Source organism: Opisthocomus hoazin, chromosome W (genome assembly GCF_030867145.1).
Source record: "Opisthocomus hoazin isolate bOpiHoa1 chromosome W, bOpiHoa1.hap1, whole genome shotgun sequence".
Taxonomy (NCBI): Eukaryota; Metazoa; Chordata; class Aves; order Opisthocomiformes; family Opisthocomidae; genus Opisthocomus; species Opisthocomus hoazin.
The window spans coordinates 40,394,602-40,417,646 of record NC_134453.1 but is presented as its reverse complement, the minus strand read 5'-3'; the positions used below and the strand labels follow the sequence as shown (position 1 = coordinate 40,417,646).

The 23,045-nt window shown below is 43.6% G+C and overlaps 1 protein-coding gene and 1 long non-coding RNA gene across 4 annotated transcripts in view; one reads left to right on the top strand and one right to left on the bottom strand.

The window, feature by feature from the left end:
- Positions 1 to 650: 650 nt before the first annotated feature.
- On the bottom strand, positions 651 to 18,633 carry LOC142365446 (uncharacterized). The gene is made up of 3 exons (XR_012766477.1): positions 18,254 to 18,633; positions 2,173 to 2,239; positions 651 to 1,054 (listed from the first exon to the last, which is right to left on the bottom strand). It is a non-coding gene; the product is annotated as an uncharacterized LOC142365446 (long non-coding RNA).
- Positions 18,534 to 23,045, top strand: part of LOC142365445 (3-hydroxy-3-methylglutaryl-coenzyme A reductase-like) — a 22,444-nt gene continuing 17,932 nt past the window's right edge. Inside the window, exon 1 of one of the 3 annotated variants that reach the window (XM_075446248.1) lies at positions 18,534 to 18,653. Coding sequence is in view for 2 of the 3 variants with exons in the window: in XM_075446247.1 (XP_075302362.1) it covers positions 18,916 to 18,941 (26 nt within the window). In the remaining variant the exon portion in view is untranslated. Of the gene's footprint in view, positions 18,654 to 18,797; positions 18,942 to 23,045 lie in introns of those variants that run through there. The other 2 variants (XM_075446247.1, XM_075446246.1) reach the window with 2 other exon arrangements.

Here is a 23,045-nt window from a genome sequence, read left to right as displayed (position 1 = left end):
GTCCGTTGCCTTTGTTAGGACAAGATTTATTAAGTAAATTAGATGCACAAATAACCTTTAAAGATGGAGAAATTAAATTATTGATACCAGAATCAAAAACCATAGAGGCGAGAGTGTTTATGCTACAGGATTCTTTTAAGGAGGAACAAATCCCAGAAGAAGTGGAAAATGCAGTAATTCCTTTGATTTGGGAGAGCGGAGTTCCGAGACACTCTAAATTAGCAGAGCCGGTAAAAGTGACTTTGAAACTTGGATCCAAGCTGGTAAGAAAAAAACAATATCCTATTAAGTGCGAGGCTCGAAAAGGATTGGAGGGGTTAATCACGAAATTTTTAGAATATGGGATTTTGGTAGAATGTGAATCAGAATATAATACTCCTATATTGCCAGTAAGGAAATCCGGAGACAAGGAATATGGACTAGTACAGGATTTAAGGGCTATAAATCAGATATTCCAAGATATACACCCAGTAGTAGCCAATCCACACACTTTACTGACCTCTTTGAAAGAGGAACATAAATGGTTTACTGCACTAGATTTAAAGGATGCTTTCTTTTGCATAGCTCTGTGTTGGCGTGGGTTACGGAAACGTTGTAACAATGTCACCCCAATATGAGTATAGATCGTTCACCTTTATTAGTCAGCAAAACAAGGTTTATATAGCAAAGCAATTACAGCATCTGATTAGTCAGACCCCTAATCCATATATAGGCAAAACTACTGCAACTCGTTGTGATTGGTGCAGAGCTGCATCTCAATGTGGAAGCAGTGCTGTGGCAGGAAACAACAGCGTGGCAGGAAGGAAGTGACAGCGTGGCAGGAAACGACAACGTGACGGTCCCCCTGCTCCAGTGTCCCGAGCTCGTCGCTCTCCCTTCCCAGCAGTGTTCCATGTCAGCCGCTCCCAAGGCTCACCTCCGGATCAGAACCTGGGTTGCTCTACGGCACCAAGCTATGTCCCCTCTCGTCCAGCCAGGACTCCACAATTCCCCCTTTTGTTTTTGAGCAAGCCAGGTATGCTTTGTCATCTTGGAGAGAGCCTTTTTAAGACAACTAAAGCAAATACATATTATAATTCCAACAGCAAGTAACACGATACATATGCGCAAAATTTCTACAATTAAACTGTTAAGCCAAGCAGGCAGATTACCAAAGAGCGAGGTGAGCAATCCATCAAAAAATCCCTGGTTTTGTTGTATTTGATTGGTGTGCTGTTCGAGCCATTGTAATTGCTTGTGGATGGACTTACTATCATCGGACAAATTCATACAGCACATGCCTTCAAAATCCTCACAGCCATGTCCCTGGGCCAGCAGTAAAAAATCAATTGCAGCGCTATTTTGCAATACTGCATGTCGTAGACTACTCTGATCTTCTAGCAGGGATTGCAAGACTTCTGTGGTAACACTGGCTTGCTTCTCTGCCCAGCGTTCCGTGTTCGCTACTTTCAAGGTCTATCTCCGTTACTTCAAGGTCTATCTCCATTACCAAGCCTGGGTTGCTCAACAGCACCAAACTATATCCCCTCTCGTCCAGCCAGGACTCCACAATTCCCCCTTTTTGTTTTTTGAGCAAGCCAGGTATAGTTGATGAGGTTGTTGATGATGATGAGAGCTCACATAATTTTGGTCTTCAGCTTGCTACCACTTTTTCAGAGGCCCTCACAAACTACAATACTAACAGTATAAGAACACAAATGCTAATTGAAGACATAGACATGTGAAGTGCATACCATAACCTGCTGGATATAAAGAAAGATTAAATTAACTTGAGAATGGTACATACTGATGGTAAATCTGTTACCTAGCATATGGGTGTAGATTGATTTACTTGTATTCAATTTTCTTGCTGGATTTACTTGTATCCAATTTTCTTCCTGTGTGGATGGTGGGACTAAAGTACCACTTGACCACAACATATCATTATTGTCAATGGGAGGGGATGCATCTCATCGCGTTAGGCGTCGAAATAGCAGTGTATCAATAATATGAGCTCAGTAAATTTGCACTTGGGTTATAGGTATACTTATCACACATACAAACATCCATAACATTTAGTATTGGCTATCGATATTAATTACCTAGGTTAAGATCAATGTATCTAGAACTATGACTCATTAACTATATAGGCTAAAATTAATGTACATAAAAGCATAAAGCTGCAAACATTACCACATCTATTCCCTGCTGCATCAAATGCTTCCGAAGTCTTGATAAATCAGAGTCCAAATACAACAATCTAAAGTCAAAAACCAGAAATAGTCAATACCTGCAGAACTTACCAAACCAGAGACACAAAACAGTTACTTAGTCCAGACAAATCCGTTAGCTCACAGAAACCAAATAAATCCATCAGATCACAGAAATACAAACACTGTAACATAAAATCACACGTTCATGGTCGCGACCACACACACACACACAGGCACACCAAGTTTTCAGCATAAATCCAAATATTGCAAAGACAGGACTTACAATAATATTCAACATTTACCAGACAAATTCCCAAGCTTCAGTTTCAGGAAGAGTACTCTCTTTTCAATTCTGGATTACAAAGGACGCTTTCCCTTCTTGTCAGGGATATAGCTCAATGCTGTGAAGCTTTTACTATGACTAACAAATAGGCAACAAGAAACAATACTGGAAGAATGCCTTTGCCTTATTAATGGTTCGTGCTCAGAACTTTTTGGTCCAGTGATCAGAGGTTCTCCCCGAGAATCCCTCGGTGCCGGCTGGAGGTCCTGCAATCCCTCGGACCATTGATGTTCAAGAGCAGCGTCTTACCTGGGTACCCAAAATCTATTACTAGAAAGCAGCAAAATAATTAACTTTCTAAAACTTAATGTTGGAGTTCTAGAAAGCAGGCATTCTTTACTGCAGTACTGAACGCACAGGGAATAGCTCTACTCAAATGTGTGTACCGAAAAGACACTCCTATTAGATATTTATGCCATGCTAACATACATAATCATTACATTTCTGCAAAGTACTTATCATTCTCCATTCCTTCCCCCCCCCCTTTTTTTTTTATTTTTTTATATTAATGTCTTTTGTACATGCATATTGGCACCTCTGGGCAGTTGTCGGGAGCCCTCAGGTGAAGGTTCATACTTTTCCTCACGGTGTCTGCTAGTTGACCTTTGCTCTTGTGCAGACGCAGTTCTAAAATCACGTATACCGTGTCCTCCAAGATTGCTTCGTTATACAAAAGCTGTTGTGGGAGATAATTGCCAAATATGCAAGGAATGTATTAATTGGTGTGGGTGGTGTACCCACTGCAGTCATCAGAGTACTTGCATTTGCTGTAATTTTTTCAGTGTTCCCTGTGTAATAGGATCATCCAGAGTGGAACTCTTCTGCTTCCACGTCAGAGGTTGCTCCCTGAGAGTGAGTGTGGTCACCTCTGGCATCGGATTCTGCGTTACGTTCTTTCAGCTCATGATATGGCTTCACATATTTTTCTGGTAACCATCAAGGGCCTGTTGAATGAAGAACACATGCATACCCTCTTCCCCACGTTATTAGTTCTACAGGACTTGTCCACTGTGATTCCCCAAATTCTTTATACCATACCTTTGGTCGAACCACAAATGGAGGGACCATCCTGAATTGACGGTCAGCTGCTGTTGTAAATAATTGATCATCAGAACGATTTAAAAAATTAAGTACATATAATGCTTTGTCTCTGCATTATAAAATATACATGTACACGATTTTTAAGTAGTGTAGCTAATTTCAATAGCAAGGCAAAAAAAAATTGTTTGTTATTGACTTCTTTTATCATTGCATCTGCAATGCGTTGAACAATACTCACAACATATGCAGAATCTGTGACAACATTGAGGGGTTCAGTCGAAAACAATTCAAAGACGTGCAAGGCCGCTGATAGCTTAACAATTTGTGTGGACCCTTCAACGACTAAAATAAATGATTGCCAATCTGATGAATTTGTTTGTTTCCACACAACTACAGCTTTATGTGTTTTTCCTTGATTCGTCCAGAAACACTGTTCGTGCTCCTTTAATAGGAACAGGAACACATCGGTTTGTTGGCTGCAATGAAATTTGAGAGAGGGAATGTAACAGCTTATGTTGTGGAAGGGTATAATGTATGTTATTTAAATAATCAGCTAGAGCGGCTTGCAGCGATAAGGATTCTCTGTTTAATACCACAAAGTCATCTTTAGCCAGCAGCAGGCAAATAGTATCAACTTGCTGACGGTGATTCCAACCTTGTGCTATTAAGGACACTATCATGTCTACCTTTGTGGTCAATGTTTTCATGGGCGTATGAGACAAAAAGATTCATTCCAGAGTCTTCAACTCCTGCGTGTTAACACACTACTGATTGAAAAAAGGATAAGGCTGGAAAACAAAACCCTCATAAATTATATACAAATTTGTTGGCAATTTGACATTAATTCTGGAGGTAAAGGTAATTGCAATTTTATCTGAAACCTTTTGTAAAACAGTTCTTGTTTTTGTCATTGATCTTCAGGAAAATAATAAATCTGAGTCCCTTTTAACAGAGTAAATAGAGGGGACAAGTCTTCAGCCGTAAAGTCAATATTTTCACCTTTCAGCAGAGTGAATAACATCATCTAGATAGACCATCTGAACCCTGGAAAGATAATAAAGTCCAGCTGTTTGTTCACAAGGAATTCTAGCGCAGTAATTGAATTGTACACACTTTTTCCAACCAAGTCCTTGAACGTTAGAAAGATGGTTTTCTCTGCGCTGCTTCTGAGCTGGCTGGTTGCCCAGGGGGGGGCCGTGTGCCCCACCAGGTGTAAGGTTTGCTGACCCGTTCGATGCAGTGACTGCTGGCATGGCGGCTGTACAGCGTCTGAGGGACTGTGCAGTTTTATGTTGGAATTCACCTCGTTTTGATCTCAGGTCGGGTACATCAATTGCTGTAGAGAGACCCTGTTGTACACTTTCGGGATGCCGGATTTTTGCACCCCACTTCCCATTTTTCTGGATTCAAAGGATCGTCAGGTTCTGACAGATTTACTTCCCGCATTTCTCATGTTTGGTAGGAATTTCGTCATATGTAGGGTTAAATTTCTACAGACTGCTGCTCTGTCCTTGCTTTTGAGATAACAGTGGAGGAGTAGCAGCTGCTTCTAAGATAGTCTCTGTAAGTTTTAGAGCATTTAAAGCTGTATGCACTGATTTCCAAGTAATGATTTTCTCAGGGATTTTAAACTGCAAGACTTTGTTCTTTCAAACTTCACTGTAAAAATTTTTTGATGGAGCTTTCGCTCCTTTTCTCGGTGACTGTCCCATCCTCCAGCGAGCCGGAGGGGGGGGCAGACCCGATTCCTGTTCAGGGTCTGTTGGACCCAGCCCCTGCTCACGGCTTTCTTCAGGTGGTACATTTGCAACAACAGGACTCTTCTGAACGACACTGGCCACCTTTTCCTCTGCTGTTATTTCATAATAAGGGTCCAGATGTCGCATCGCCTCATCTACCAGTCATGTGGTTCCTATTTGCTTTGACCATTAATTTGTACCACAGGACAGGCTAAGGCTTGTGTACCTCCCATAGTGGTGGCAACGTTCCACTGTCCATCTAGGATGGCATCCCTTATAACACCGTTCCAGCGGGCAGGTGTGATCGATGCCGGAGGCCCAGCTAAACATTTCGGAGAGGAAGCCTCATTTTCCCGGTGGGGGGGGTTGGAAACGATTGACATATGCTGGAACTGCAAGCTCATGTCTTGAAGACGCTGCAAAACTGACTGCAAAAGATCGCACGCTGTTTTTCCTTGCAATTCGCTCTGGTCGTCATCTGAGGGAGTCAGGAGTGGAGACGCCTCGCTGGAGGGCGGCAACGGAGGATAGAGAGGAGGGGCCAATGTTGCAGGCCGCGCCCCAGGAGGGGCCGATGTTGTAAGCCGCACCCCTTCTCCCTCCCCCTCTGGGGGTGGTACTAGCCGCTCCTCCCCTCGTCCGGAAGGCAGTCGCACTTCCGCGCCCGACTCCTCCCCTCTCCCCAGGGGCGGTCGTACTACCGCGTCCGGCTCACATTTCCACTTGATTTCTTTAGCGGTAACTTCCGGTGGCCGCCCCCCCCCCCCCTTTGCCCAGACCGGAACCGCGCTCCGCACTCGCCTGAATCTCGGTAATTGTGTTACAGGTGATCCCAGTCATCCCTCTAACAGCAGGTAGCCCGAAAACCCGTGCTAATGTCCCAGGCTTAGGCGCGTGATCTTTCCCGGGCTCCGGAGCTAGCATCTGAGCTGCAGCACATGCCACCTCTCGATCAGCTTTCATGGCTTTTAAGGTCTGTAATACTGTTCGCCAGAGCTCGTGGACGCCTTTTATCTCCTTTTCTTCCTTTTCCTCCCCCGTTATTGTCCTTTCCCACATTGTCTCTCCTAACTCTTGCCATTCCGAGACGGAAAACAGTAGCGGGGTATCCGCAAAGTGACCCCATCGCTGCCCCAGTTTAATCAACTTCATCAGTTGCTTTGCCGTTGTGTCTAATCCTCTCTTAGAGAGCATACCGACGAGCAACGTTGCCGCAACCTCTGTCTCCATGGTTGCGACCACGGCCTCCACATTCAATTTTAGCTGTGCCAGGCAGCCCCAGTGTGGCTCGATTAATTCCTGGGAGGCAGCCATCCGTGTCTGCCCTGCGCCTCTGCGCACAGGCAAGACCCTCCCAGCCGTTGTTCCCATGCCCCCTCTCTAGCTGCTCACTGCTGTCTCAGGGATTCCTGCAGGGGAAACCATCCATCCTCTGCTACCAAATGTTGGCGTGGGTTACGGAAACGTTGTAACGATGTGACCCCAATATGAGTATAGATCGTTCACCTTTATTAGTCAGCAAAAACAAGGTTTATATAGCAAAGCAATTACAGCATCTGATTAGTCAGACCCCTAATCCATATATAGGCAAAACTACTGCAACTCGTTGTGATTGGTGCAGAGCTGCATCTCAATGTGGAAGCAGTGCTGTGGCAGGAAACGACAGCGTGGCAGGAAGGAAGTGACAGTGTGGCAGGAAACGACGACGTGACGGTCCCCCTGCTCCAGTCTCCCGAGCTCGTCGCTCTACCTTCCCAACAGGGTTCCGTGTTCGCCGTTCTCAAGGCACACCTCCGGATCGGAACCTGGGTTGCTCAACGGCACCAAGCTATGTCCCCTCTCGTCCAGCCAGGACTCCACACCTCTGGATATACAAAGCCAAAGCATATTTGCTTTTGAATGGGAAAGCCCTGCCACAGGACGGAAGATGCAACTGACATGGACTGTACTTCCACAAGGATTTAAGAATAGCCCCACGATATTTGGGAATGAGTTGGCAAAGGAATTGGAAATACGGAAAAAACAGAACCAAGGGAGAGGTATATTGTTACAGTATGTGGATGACATTCTGATAGCAGCAGAAAGTAAGGAAGAATGTTTTGAACCTACTATCAGTTTATTGAATTTTCTGGGCCAAGGGGGATACAGAGTTTCCAGAAATAAGGCCCAGATAGGAAAAGAAGCAGTGATTTGTTTGGGATTTGAGATATCTCAAGGACAAAGATGATTAGGAAATTAAGGAAAAGAAGCCATTTGTCGAATTCCCGAACCTAACAGCCCGACGGAGCTGAGAGCTTTTCTGGGGATGATTGGATGGTGTCGACTTCGGATTCCGAATTATGGATTATATGTGAAGCCACTATATGGAGCTCTAAGAGAATCCGGAGATCGGTATTTGACTTGGACACCTGAATGTCAAAAATCATTCAAAGAACTTAAAAAGGCATTAATGATGGCCCCTGCCTTGGGTCTACCTGATCTAACCAAACCTTTTGAGCTGTTTGTCCATGAGAGGCAACATCTGGCCCTTGGAGTGCTGGCACAACGTCTGGGATCCTGGAAGTGGCCAGTAGGATACTTCTCTAAACAACTTGACAACGTGAGTAAAGGATGGCCAGAATGTTTGCGTGCCGTGGCAGAAACAGTATTGCTGATTCAAGAAGCTCAAAAATTGACTATGGGCCAAAAGATGGTGGTATATGTACCACACATGGTGATAACCGTTTTAGAACAAAAGGGGGGTCATTTGCTATCCCCCAGCAGATTGCTGAAATATCAGGTTGTCTTGTTGGAACAAGACGATGTGGAATTAAAACCCACAACTATCGCAAATCCAGCAATGTTCTTATCAACAGAAAATCTGACAGGGAGTTTAGAACATGATTGCCTGCTAACTATTGAATGAGTCCATTCCATCAGACCGGACCTGAAGGATGAACCTCTGGAAAATCCTGATTTGGAATTATTTACAGATGGGAGCAGCTTTGTACAAAAGGGAAGGCGAATGGGCAGATACGCTGTCGTCACCACCACTGAGGTACTGGAGTCAGGAACGCTACCTGCAAATACCTCAGCACAGAAAGCAGAACTGGTGGCGTTAAAGCAGACCCTGCGAATGGCAGAAGGAAAGAGGGTAAATATATGGACTGATTCCAAATATGCATTTGGTGTGATTCATGCTCATGGAGCCATCTGGAAAGAAAGAGGACTGCTCTCAGCCCGAGGATCATTGATAAAGCACAAAGAAGAAATTCTCCAACTCCTAGAAGATGTGCAAATAACAGAGGAAGTGGCAGTAATGCATGGCAAAGCTCATCAATTTGGTCAGACAGCTGTAAACATAGGTAATCGATTGGCAGACAAGACGGCAAGAGAGGCTGCGGAACAAGGTATCCTTGCACTAGTACCAGTAAAACAAATAAAAATCCCAAATCTGAAACCAAAATATAATAAACTGGATGAGCAATTGACAGAACAATTAAAAGCATCACAAAATACAGAAGGATGGTAGGTAACGCCAGAAAAGCAGGTAATAGTAACCCCACAAGTTACCTATGTTTACAGCTGTCTTGTTAGCTCGGGGACATGGATGTGAGGATTTTGAAGGAATGTGTTGTATGAATTTGTCAGATCATTTGGAAGCCATTCACAAACAATTAAAACAATTAAAGGATTTGGCTAAGCATTTGAATGCGAAAAGGGCCCAGATTGGTTGAGAGGATTGTTGTCAGGATGGGGGATTACAGGATGGTTACAAGAATTAATCCTCAGAGGAGGAATGGTATTATTGATGATTTTGATTGTTGTTATGATATTACCTTGTTTCTTGCAGTGTATTCAGGGAATGATTCAACGACAATATCCACAACTACATGCCTTGGTCATTGAAAACAAAAAAGGGGGAATTGTGGGAACATTCTATATCAACGAAGGTCATGATGTCCTTGAGAGTTTCTGAACAAGACTAAAATAAGGACTTTATCAGTTGCAACAGAGGACTTTGGCAGAACGCCTGGAGCAAATGAAGGAGAAATCATGCACAGCTAAGCTAGCCAATTGAATGTTTAGAATAGGCGCATGAACAATATATGTTAACCAATAAGCATTTGGGTTGGAGCGTGTGGACAGCTTTGCAAGGGTATAAAATGCAGCTTTCTGATAAATAAAAGGACTTCGATTTGGATATCGGAGTCCGTGTCGTCAATCTCCTCACGCAATCTGGTCAGTTTCTTCAGTCCACTTCACAAAACCACACTCCATCATTTCTCTTGACAGAAACACAATTACCTACCATTGTTAGCATTAATGGTTACCTAGAGAATAGACCCTCTGTTCCCAGACCTAATGTCCAGGTGGGTAGAGCTGTACAAGAGACATAGCAGCATTGTTCATGTTTATGGTTAACTGATTCTGTCACCCTGGTTACACTCCCACCATCATACAGTAAATAGTGGATAATTGAATTGTTGTAGGTTCTATATCATTATCAATGATAAAGCATTGAATTGATATATAACTGAATATAATTAATTTAAAATGGAAGTATTGAAAAGATGATAATTTCAAAACTTCCAAAGGGGGGAAATGTAACCAGGGTGACAGAGTCTGCTAACCATAGTGTAACCAGAGTGATAGAGTCTGCTAACCATAGCAATGAACAACAAAAAAAAAGGGGAGGGGGGGATTGATATCAATTAGTGTATTTTTTTAATCTGTATTCTAGTCTCTAAGTAACCATTAATGCTAACAAAATAGTAGACAATGTGTTTCTGTCAAAAGAGAATGATGGAGCGTGGTTTCGTGTAGCGAACTGAGAAAACTGACCAAGACTGCCAAGATTGCAAGCCTAGTGGGCAAAAGGTAATTCCGGTAGGGGGAGATCACGACCACCGATCCACTGACCACCTACCCAAGTAATACCACCTACTCAAAAGAGAACAATGGAAGAGGGTGACTGAGTCTGCGCAATAATTTACATGTGAAGCGAGCAAATTTGCACCAATCACCAAAGAGAATAATAATGAATATGTGTAGATAAAATGAATATGTATATTTTTGATCTATATAAACGGCATGGAAAAGGTATGAGGTATGCACATTTGGTGGAATTATCCCCTGTGCATCCAGCGCTGCAATAAAGAATGCCTGCCTTTTAACACTACATTGGTGTTACGAGGTTTTATTCCCGGATTTTCGGTGACAGTAGGAGACATCCTACACTGAGCGCTGTATACCAGGCTACTAGTGCCTGAGGGTATACATTTTGGTATGTTGGTACAACCACAGGTTAAGCTTTGTACTTCTGTAATAACGTACTTCTGGTATTGGTATGCTTAGGAAACCCACTTAAATTGTACTTCTGGCAATATGGATTTGTTGGTACTGAACTCCGATATCAGATATCTCGGATACTGGCTTGTTAACATACCCATCATGCATCCTAAAACTGACAACTGAATGTGAATGAGTGTGAATGTGAGTTAACTGGTGAATGAATGAGTGACTGAAAGGCGGTATGGTTGTAAAGTGGGGGTGAAAAAAAGAAACCACCAAAAAACTTGAAAAACTGTGCATTTCAGGGTGAACCCCCTTTTCTCGTAAATTGTTTTATCTGTGACCAGAATATTAATTGTGACATTTGTGGAATGTGATCAGAGTGGGACAGAAGGGGACAATAGGTTAAAATTGTTAAGATAATCTGTAGAAAGATAACAGGAGTATAGAATTAGTTAAGTAAAATGGGGGAGAGCAAAGCAGTGGTATTTTAAAGAAAAGCCCCTTAGGATGTATCCTAGCACACTGAAAAGATTGTATGACTGTGTGTGAAGCCTCTGTGTGAATAACAAGTAAGTCAAATAAGTACAAATAAGTACAAAGCTAGTGTGGAGTTCTGATGTGTGGTTCTGCTCTCCCGTGAGAGAAGCAGCCGGAGACAAACAAAGCCTAAAAAAAAAAAAAAAAAAAGAGAGAGAAAAGGGGAAAAAAAAGGAAAAAAAAAAGAAAAAAAAAGAAAAAAACCTCAAGTACGTTTGGTACGTTCTACAGGTATTGATTATTTCCAGTTTTTGACTTGGGACTGTTGTATTTGGACTCTGATTTATCGGGGCTGCAGTTTATAATTTCTTAAGTATCGGTGCAGGGTCTTCCTTCGGGGGGAGGGAATTTTGAGAAAGTCTCTCCTAAGATGTATATTGAAACATTGGGAAAAGTAGGGGGAGGACACTCCCACTTTAAAACACCTTAATAATGAATGGGGTTTGGTTTGTTTAAAGAAAAATTGGCACAATTTAGGAATTGAATTGGGATTTTGGGAATTGGTTTTAAAATACTTACAAGTTGGTATATATTGTGGGGTTACAAGTTCTCTAGTTATTTTGCACTGTTCAATCATTTCAGGACTCTGGTTTTAGGGTATGTATTAAATATACTTTATATATTGTTTTAAATGAGCTCTATGTGTATATATATATATAAACATATTAGTTGAAGTAGTTTGCCTGTATATATTGTTGTACTTAAGGGATACACGGTTTGTAAACAGAAGGATTTCAAAAGATCCCTTCTAGGATATGTGTGTGTGTGTTGTGTTAACTGATCGTTGGAGAAGTTGAGAAGTTATTTTATTGTAACATGAGCTTCGGAAGGAGGTGATCCCCTCATAAAGAAACAATTAATTGAATTATGATATGTTGTTAGAATTGATGCAGTTTTGTAGACAATTAAAAGGTATAGGAGACGAAAAGTTTAACGCGGTATTGAAAAAAAAAGGAAAACCCCTCTGGATTTTACAAAGGCTTGTGTAAAGTGATTAGAACAGAAAGGTATCAAGTTACAAGCTGCTTTGCTAGCTGCTGCTCTGAATGAAGAAAAAAAAAAGCAAAACAGTTCTTAGAAGTCAAGACACAGAAAGACAGAATGAAAAAGGGGGGGTGGGTGTGTGTGGGGGGGTGTGTGTGTGGGGGGGTGTGTGTGGGGGTGGTGTGTGTGTGTGTGTGGGTGTGGGTGTGTGTGGGGGGGTGGTGGGTGTGGGTGTGGGTGTGGGTGTGGGGGGGTGTGTGTGGGGGGGTGTGTGTGGGTGTGTGGGTGTGGGTGTGTGTGGGGGTGTGTGTGTGTGGGGGGGGTGTGTGTGGGGGTGGGTGGGGGGGTGTGTGTGGGTGTGTGTGTGGGTGTGTGGGGGTGTGTGGGTGGGGGTGTGTGGGGGGGGGTGTGTGGGGGGGGTGTGTGTGTGTATGTGCGTGCGTGTGTGTGTGTGCGTGTGTGTAAAAACAGGGTACTCTTCCCCAGCAAAAATAGGAGCAAAACCAATACGACAAAAGCAATATCCCTTGAAAGTAGAGGACCAAAAAGGAATAGAAGGACCAATTAAATAACTTTTTACAGTATGCACTACTAGTGTCATGTGAGTCAGAACACAATACTCTTATATTATTGGTGGAAAAAAAACACAAAACAAAAACAACCCAAATGGAACTTAGTAGAGAATTTAAGAGAAGTGAATAAGACTGTTAAGGACATACATCCTGCGGTAGCTAATCCCTATACTTTACTTACTAAATTACAAGATAATCAAGTATGGTTTATGGTATTGGATTTAAAGGACGCATTCTTCTGTCTGCCTTTAGCCAAAGAAAGTCTGAATTTATTTGCATTTGAGTGGGAAAATCCTACCATGGGTAGAAAAACCCAGCTTGCCTAGACAGAGTTACCCCAAGGTTTTAAGAATAGCCCAAAGATCTTTGGGAATCAACTAGCACGAGAACTTAAAGCATGGAACGCTCCCTCCAGAGATGGAACCCTTTTACAGTATGCAAATGATTTATTAATAGCAACTGAAACAAAACCTGACTGTATACAGTGGAGTATCATTTTGTTAAACTTTTGGGGATTAAATGGGTATCAGGTCTCTCAACAGAAAACTCAGATGGTGCACCAACAGGTAACCTACCTTGGATACGAGCTGTCTGGGGGACAAAGAGAACTAGGAATAGAACGGAAAGAAGCCATCTGCAGGACTCCCCTTCCTCAGATGGTAAAAGACCTCAGGACCTTTCTGGGAATGACAGGTTGGTGCCGGTTATTACGGAATAATAGTGAGACCCTTATATGAACTTTTGAAAAACAACCCCACCCGACTGATCTACTCCAAAGAAGCTCAAAATGCATTTAAGACACTTAAGAAAGAACTAATGAAGGCCCTGGCTCTGGGCCTGCCCCATGTTACTAAACCCTTCTGGCTGTTTTCTTATGAGCTCTGGGGATCCTAGCTCAATGGCTGGGACCCTACAAAAGAGCTGTGGCCTATTTTTCTAAACAGCTGGATGAAGTAGGCAAAGGATGGCCAGGATGTCTGCGAGCTGTGGCGGCAGTAGTCTTGAATATTCAGGAAGCCCGAAAATTTACCTTGGGCCAAAAGATCACAGTGCTGGTCTCACACATAGTATCAGCTGTACTGGAACAGGAAAAGGGAATTACCGGCTTTCCCCATCCTGATTTCTACAATACCAGGCCATTCTGATTGAATCAGATGACATTAATATTGTAGTAACTAATATTACGAACCCAGCTTCTTTTCTCAGCGGATCAGTCTCTGAGCCATTGGTACATGATTGCTTAGAAACCAGAGAGACTGTGTACTCCAGCAGACCAGATTTGAAAGAGGAACCCCTGGAAGATGCACAGGACTCCTGGTTCACGGATGGAAGCAGCTTTGTCAGACAAGGTATTCGAAAGGCCAGGTATGCGGTGACAACAACAGATGAAGTAGTTGAGTCTCAGTCACTACCTGCTGGAACATCAGCTCAAAAGGCTGAAATTATTGGCCGAACTACGGCTCTGGAGTTAGCAAAAGGAAAAACGATAAATATATGGACAGATTCCAAATATGCTTTTGGAGTTGTCCACGTTCATGGGGCAATTTGGAAGGAGCGAGGACTACTAACTGCGCAAAGGAAGCAGATTAAATATGCTGAGGAAATCCTTCGCCTATTAGAAGCCATCCAACTGCCAACAAAAGTTGCCATCGTGCACTGCCAAGGACACCTGAATAGTAACACTGACCAGGAAAGAAGTAGCAGGTTGGCTGACTATGAAGCTAAACAGGCAGCAGAGAGTGCAAGGGATTTTGGCCTTAATTCCAGATAACAGAAATAGAAACCTGAATGACCAAAAAATACTGAGTATTCTAAAGCTGATGAAGAATTAATAGAGAGATGGGCCTATTCAAGTGATGGCAGAATTATAATCCCTCTTAAACAGATATGGGGGGTGGTTAAAGAAGAACACAATAGGACACATTGGGGAGCGGACTTCCTGTAGAAATTTTTAAATCAGAAATTTACAGGGGAAAAATTTGTATACTACAGTCTGACAAGTAACCCAACAGTGTGAAACGTTTGAAAAATAACCCCAATACAGGTAACCGGGTACAATTAGGAAGTATTGGGAAGGGAAATGTACCGGGAGACCACTGGAAAATTGATTTCTCTGAACTTCCAAGAGAAGGAGGGTACAGGTACTTATTAGTACTTATGGATACCTTTTTCAGGTTGGCCAGAAGCATTCCCTTGTAGAAGAAACAAAGCAAGGGAAGTAACTAAGGTATTATTAAATGAAATAATACCTTGGTTTGGGGTACCAACAATTATCTCCTCAGATAGGGGGACACATTTTGTGCAGAAGTAGTGCAACAGGTCAGCAAACTATTAGGAATCGATTGGCAGTTACATACGCCCTACAGACCACAAGCCAGTGGGCAAGTAGAAAAGATGAACCACATGATAAAACAACAGACAGCAAAAATACGCCAAGAAGCGAACCTATATTGGTACCAAGCATTGCCTATTGCACTACTTTGGATACGTGTAAAACCTAGGGCCAAAGAAAATTTGAGCCCTTTTGAGATACTATATGGGAGACCATATCAGGCTAAATATCAAGAGAAAAATTTGAACCAGCTGGGAAATCAGTATCTACAGAATTATGTTATATCCTTAGGAAAACTATTAGAAAAAAAATAGTAAAAATGCTTTGGGTACCAGGGCTAAAGGGTTAGATCACTCAGTCCATCCATTTAGTCCTGGAGATCGGGTTTGTGTTAAGAATTTTTCAGGTGATCCACTGAGAGAGAAGTGGAATGGACCTTACCAGGTATTGCTGACCACTTGCACCGCAACCAAGATTCAAAAACAACTGGCCTGGATCCATTATTCCTGAGTGAAGAAGGCTCCTGAACCAGGATGGATCATCGAAAAGGCTGGCGGCTTGAAACTATGATTGAGGCGGTAACTTTGTTAAACCTAGGCTTACTAGTGAACACTTGGAGTGAGAACTTATATTACAAAGCAATTCAGATGACAGGGAACGCCACGGGAGCTAAGGCTTGTTGGATTTGTACTGCCTTACCAAAAGGTGACATGAGACTCCCTTTATACGGGGTAGGATCTACTCATTGGAATTGCGATAATAATACTTGGCCTGAGGTTTGGAGAAGACACGATGGAGGATACTGCAATTATGACAATTCGAGCTACATGACTGGACCAAGATTTGACCTACAGATATTAGATAACAACACCCAGATATTGGTCAGCAATAATAGTTGCCCATGGAAAGCAAGATCCAACACTTGTTCGTGCCGACCCCTCTTCTATACACACAGAAATTGTACTTGCAGGGATGGGTGGAATGATTATTGGATCAACAAAACTACAGTAGAAGTAAGAACTTGGGATTTGAAAGGGACAGGTACGATATATATGGATTTTTGTAACAGAACCCAATTGGAAACCTATGGCCCCTCGAACTGGGATTGTTCTAGGAATGTATCAATTGGCTGGATAAACCGCAGAACATTTTACGGAGCTAATCTCACAGCCACTGACGGGCCCTGTAAATTACCCAATGGGTATTGGTGGCTATATGGCGATGGCATTAGCAGAAAGCGACTCCCTGCGGGTTGGAAGGGAATGTGTACCATAGGTCACCTAGTCAGCCAGGACTGAATATATAACCAGTCCCAAATACCTAGAGGCATATTAAGAACATCATGGAGATGAGCCAAACGGGAAGACAACCCACTTGTAAGTAGGGGAACAAAGTTTCATAGCTTTGTCAGATGGTTCTTACCATGGCTAGGAGTAAGCGAACTGGAAAAAGCCATAATAAACATTTCCACGGTTTTAAAAAAAAAGATTAAAAATCTAACAGTAAATACTATGGAAAATTTACAGACAGAAGTATCATCCCTTAGTAAAGTTGTGCTACAGAACCGAATGGCATTAGATTTATTGACTGCCAAAGAAGGGAGAGTGTGTACAATCATTAATACCAGTTGCTGTGCACATATCAATAAAGACACACAGATAGAAGCAGATTTGAACACACTCTGGGAGAAAACACAAGTAGTCCATAAAGTGTCTTTGGATGATACTTCCTTGGGGTTTCGAGATTTATGGGATAAAGTAATCTCTTGGCTCCCTAATTTAGAATGGTTGAAACAATTATTCATGGGAATGATCACACTGCTGGTTTTAGGAATACTTCTTTGCATATCTCTCAAATGTTTCTTTTGGTGTTGTCAGGATTCAGTTGAGACATACAGTGACTGGAAAAGGAACAAGACTAGGCACCAAACAGAAACCAGAAAATACTTTTCCCGGACCCTTGGCGTGAAAGACTGAAGAAATTTGAAAATAATACCTACAAAATACAATAGTGAGGATTCACAGCTTTCTAGCTACAACCAAAGCAAGTCTTGGTTCTTTGTGACTAATTGGGACGGTTGTAAGATAAGAGACTCCTGAACAATCCCGCTGGGCCTTGGGAGAACAGGTATGCAAACTACAGAGATAAGGAGGCTGCTGGATAATCTGAAGACCCCGCTGATCACCAAGAGACTCCGACAAACATGCGGGAAGGACATTACCATATACTAATGAGTTCTCGGTAAAACTATGATAAGCATTTCTTGCAAATGTAATGAATGTGTATGTTAACATAACATAAATACCTAGTAACTGTGTCTCTTCGGTGCACACGTTTGGAGGAGAGATCCCCTGTGTGCCCTCCGCCGTAATAAAGAATACCTGCTTAATAGTCTTCCGACTATTGAGTCTTCAGTTCTGGCTTTTCAAGGCATCAGAATGAAAAGTGTATTTACATGCTGAACAACTGGGGTGGCATGAATGATTTTATCATTAACAACAACTACTTTGGGTGGAGTTCTTAGGAAACCTTTTTCATCAGGGTATCCTTTTTTGCAAATCACATTAACACTTCACAGCACAGTACCATGTGGAGCTACTTGAAATATTTCTAAATGAAATGGCACATGCAAGAAACAGTTTTGGAAAAGCTGCAGTGTAAATCACCCACAGCAAAATCCTTGCAGGTTATATTTTGTTTGTATTTAAACGCGTTAGCCTGGAATTGCTCAGACCGAGCAAACACAAAATGGCAACACAGAACTGGAACAATGTATTGAAATCAAAAATAGTATGTCACAGCTGAGTCAGTGGGCAATGCATGCCTGAAGAGACTAAGGAGCCCCCCATGCTTCACGAGCAAAGAAAAATTGAGCATGCATAGCTACATCACAGAAAGTATTTCCTCTTTGGCCAAAACCCACAAATTTAAGTATATTGCATTTTTTCTGAATGTCAGGGAGCACCACTGTTTTCCACAAGCAAGAGAGCATGGCAGGGGGATTGGAACTAGATGATCTATAAGGTCCTTTTCAACCCAAACCATCCTATGAATTATTATAGTATTTATTAACGCCTTGGTAAAGCTCATCCGGGCAGTACAACAGGCATACGGGATGGGTTAGCATCAGTGTGAGCCGTAGATGCACCACGACAATAAGAGATTACAAACGGCACGCCGCCCGCTTGCTTGCTTGCTTGCTTGCTTGCTTTACCCGGAAGAACACGGGCACCAACCTGCCAACAGAAGATGAGGCAGAGCAAAGCTCCCGTGGGCAACAAGAAGGAATCTACGCAGCTCTGGGTAGCTGGCCTGTCGGTCGATCGGCATATGTAAATAAGCCGCATCCTGCCGCCCAACCAGGATATAAGAAAAGGGGAGCGCGGTGGTCTATTGGCGGACAGCTATGGCGAGATGGCGTGTTCCCTTCTCCTAATCGAATCTCGAGCTGCACGGTGTTCGCCGGGTGGTTTCCCCAGCGACGCAAGCGAGTGACGCAGAGAGGGCTGGGCGTGCTAGGCCCTCGCCATTGGCTGCGCGATCAGGCGATGGCGACAGCTGGCGTGTTGTGCCCTGGGTGTCCTTGTTCAGAGAGGAGCGCCAGCTTCAGTCCGCAGCGCGGCGGGAAGGAGGAAGGTATAGTCTGTATGCGGCGGTTCAGCGCTAGGGTGGTGAGCGGGTACCTGTGGGGCAGGGGAGGGCATGAGGGCCGCGTTTGGGTCAGGCGCGTTGCGGACAGCCCGTCGTTTCGACACGGGTCCTCCGTAGCTGGGGGACGAGCTGTGGCTCTGGGCCCCGAGCGGCTCTTCGGAGATCGGCCGGATAACGGTGGCGCGGGGGCGGGTACTGTCGCCATCGCTGCCCCCGCGTTACGGCCCGCCCTTACCTGCTGCCCTGGATGGCGGGAGGAGAAGATCAGAGAAGGTCAGAGCCGCTGTCGCGGTGCCTTCTCCTTGACGTCGGAGGGCGCGGCCCCGTGGGGTGGGCCGCGGGGTCGAGGAAGGCTGTCTGCGGCACCTGCCACCCACAGCGCCCCTGGGCGGGCCAGCCAACTCTCCGTCTGGCAACGGGCGGGGGCTCTGCGGCTGCAGGGAGAAAGTCTTCCCTGTGCCTCCCCCTCCCTCCCCTCCGGCCCCTGTGCCAGCTTCTAGCGGGCTGCGGATAGCCCTGCTCCGCGGGCGGCCCAGTCTAGGTCACACTGGAGGGCTGTGCCCCCAGCCGTTCGCAAAGGGTTTGAGGGGCTACAGTGATGGGCAAGCATGAGTGTGGTTTCCATTTTTAAAAACAAAAACCGCTATCTGATAGTTTGACGTTGTTTGTGTTGTCATATGCTTTTCAGGTGAGCTCCGCACGGGTTTTAGCTCAGCTTTTTTTGACACTCGATTCCTTTATAATACTGTAGATATTGCTGAGTCAGCCAACAAGAGATGGGAAATTTGTGCTGATCTAACAGATGGTGTTGTAGAGGATTGCTCTGAAGTTAGTGAGAGCTGTGTAACAAATCTAAAATATTTAAGCTGAAAGTCATACAGATAAGTGGCAGATTAATGCTCTAAAGTATTACATACATAATTTGCTCTTTACACTCTGGTTAAGTTTTTGAAGGGGTTGCAGTTGGGTTTTTTGTTTGTATTTTGTTTTGATTCCCAGAATGGATTGCTTTATGTAGTAGTCTAGAAATTTTTGACTGAAAACAAAGGCAAGCAAGAAATGGATAGGATTTATAAAGCATCTCTTTTGAACCACCATTTTGAAATTTAACAAAATTATATTAATGATAAACTTCAGCTTTGTATTTGAAGTTATGTCTTGCTAATTTCAAGCTATAAATCAGTGTAGCTATAAAAATATTTTTAAGAGAGGAATATGAGCTGATAATATGCTTTGAAAATTTTTTTTTTGAGCACTCTAGTGCAGAATCAGTGCATGAAATTTTCATCAATATTTTCTAGAAATGCCAATTGCATAGCAAAAAAATAAAAGATGCACTTGAGGCAGGTTAAATAAACATGAAGGCTTTAAAGAACCCTTTTAGATTAGGAGTTACTGCTACTCGGTTAGCCCAAGATCAGCAGAGGCATCCTGTATTTCATAGCAGCAGTTAATTATCAAACGTTGGCTAATGATAGATATTATGGAGAGTTATTTTAAAAATCAAATTAATGCATTTTTCCCTAACTGATTTTTGTGAACACTTACTAGTTTTGCTTAGAAATGTGGGGAGTAATATCTGAAGCAAGATTTTTGAAATATTTCTAGATCTAACAACAATTTCTTAATTGCCTAGATAATAATTCTAACTGTCAGAATTTATGAGTTGTATTACTAATTTTAGGACTGGTAGGACCCTATATAGTCATGTAGTAAGTACTAATTCTGACTTTTCCTGTATTCAAAAGTATTAGTATTTTCATAGGATATTGCTATGCCTTTTCTATTTTTTGCTTTGTTTCAAAATCTTTGGCACTAAGATATTCCTCTGGCTAGGTCTTATTTTAGTTTTCCTAATTAAAAGATACCTTCCTTGCTGCTGAGGGAAAAACATAATACCACTTTGGAACAGTTTTGCAAGAACATAAATTTACAAAACATTATGTAGAGTATATTATACAGGAAAAAACTAAGGATAATGTTGACTTTAAAAGGAGGTTTTTGTTGTTTTGTTGTGTGTTTGTTGTTTTTGTTGTTTTTTTTTTTTTTTTTAAATAGCCTTCTGTCAGGAAATGAAATAATTTGTTCATAAGGCAGGAAGTCCTCTCAATGATTTTCCCCAGTTGGTTCCATCAGCCATGAAAATCCTGCCACACCTTCACCATGGAAGAATAAAGAAAAATATATTTATGCTATTGATGCTCATATAATTGAAATTGGCACTGGTAGGAAACCAAGATGATTCTGGTATCTTCAGTAGCACTAAGCAGATAGATTTGCCCTGTCTATTATTTTCTCTTTAAACTAGGTTTGAAGGGGGAGAGGGATATAACCAGGCTCACTAGAGATGAGCCTAGGCATGGCATGCCAATGTTGGGGGTGACATCGACAGCCCAGCTGAAGTGCATCTACACCAATGCACGCAGCATGGGCAATAAACAGGAGGAGCTGGAAGCCACTGTGCAGCAGGACAGCTATGACTTGGTCACCATCACAGAAACACGGTGGGATGACTCTCATGACTGGAGTGCTGCGATGGATGGCTATAAGCTCTTCAGAAGGGATAGGCGAGGAAAGAGAGGCGGTGGGGTGGCTCTGTATGTTAGGGACTGCTTCGATTGTATAGAGCTCAACGATTGTGATGACAAGGTTGAATGCTTATGGGTAAAGATGAGGGGGAAAGCCAACAAGGCAGACATTCTGCTGGGAGTCTGTTATAGACCACCCAACCAGGATGAAGAGGTAGGTGAAGTTTTCTATAAAAGGCTGGCAGAAGTCTCACAATCGCTAGCCCTTGTTCTCCTGGGGGACTTTAACTTGCTGGACATCTGCTGGAAATACAACACAGCAGAGAGGAAACAGTCTAGGAGGTTCCTGGAGTGTGTGGAAGATAACTTCCTGATGTAGCTGTTAAGTGAGCCTACCAGGGGAGGTGCCTCACTTGACCTGCTGTTTACTAACAGAGAAGGACTGGTGGGAGATATGGTGGTCGGAGGCCATCTTGGGCTTAGCGACCATGAAATGATAGAGTTCTCGGTTCGAGGTGAAGTTAAGAGGGGAGTCAGCAAAACCACCACCATGGACTTCCGGAGGGCAGGCTTTGGCCTGTTCAGGATGCTGGTTGAGAGGGTCCCCTGGGAGAGAGTAGTGAAGGGCAAAGGGATCCAGGCAGGCTGGACATTCTTCAAGGAGAAAGTCTTAAAGGCACAGGAGCAGGCTGTCCCCATGTGCCACAAGACAAACTGGTGGGGAAGAAAACTGGCCTGGCTGAACAGGGAGCTCCTGTTGGGACTCAAGAAAAAAAGGAGGGTTTACCACTAATGGAAGAAAGGGCAGGTGGATGAAGGAAAGGCTGTGGATGTTGTCTACCTAGACTTTAGTAAGGCCTTCAACACTGTTCCCCACAGCATCCTCCTGGAGAAACTATGGTTTGCATGGGTGTACTCTTTGCTGGATAAGGAACTGGCTGGATGGCCAAGCCCAGAGAGTAGTGGTGAATGGAGTTAAATCCAGCTGGCAGCCAGTCATGAGTGGTGTTCCCCAGGGCTCAATTTTGGGTCTGGTCTTGTTTAATATTTTTATCAATGATCTGGATGAAGGGATTGAGTGGTCCCTCAGTAAGTTTGCAGATGACACCAAGTTGGGTGGGAGTGTCGATCTGCTTGAGGATAGGAAGGCTCTGCAGAGGGATCTGGACAGGCTGGATCAATGGGCCAAGGTCAACTGTATGAGTTTCAACAAGGCCAAGTGCCAGGTCCTGCACTTGGGTCACAACAACCCCATGCAATGCTACAGACTTGGGGAAGAGTGGCTGGAAAGTTGCCTGACAGAAAAGGACCTTGGGGTGTTGGTTGACAGCCAGCTGAACATGAGCCAGCAGTGTGCCCAGGTGGCCAAGGCGGCCAATGGCATCCTGGCTTGTATCAGGAATAGTGTGGCCAGCAGGAGTAAGGAAGTGATCGTGCCCCTGTACTCGGCCCTGGTGAGGCCGCACCTGGAGTACTGTGTTTGGTTTTGGGCCCCTCACTACAAGAAGGACATTGAGTTGCTGGAGTGTGTCCAGAGAAGGGCAATGAGGCTGGTGAAGGCTCTGGAGAACAAGTCTTCTGAGGAGCAGCTGAGGGAACTGGGGCTGTTTAGCCTGGAGAAGAGGAGGCTGAGAGGGGACCTTATTGCTCTCTACAACTACCTGAAAGGAGGTGTTAGTGAGGCAGGTGTTGGTCTCTTCTCCCAGGTAACTAGCGATAGGACGAGAGGCAATGGCCTTATAGAGACATTCTGTAGTTCAGTATTTACTTGTACAAACGCAACACTGTAGAGATTTCTATAGAGGATTGCAGCTCTACACAATGTCACTTCAAAGTGCCTTAAAAGTAA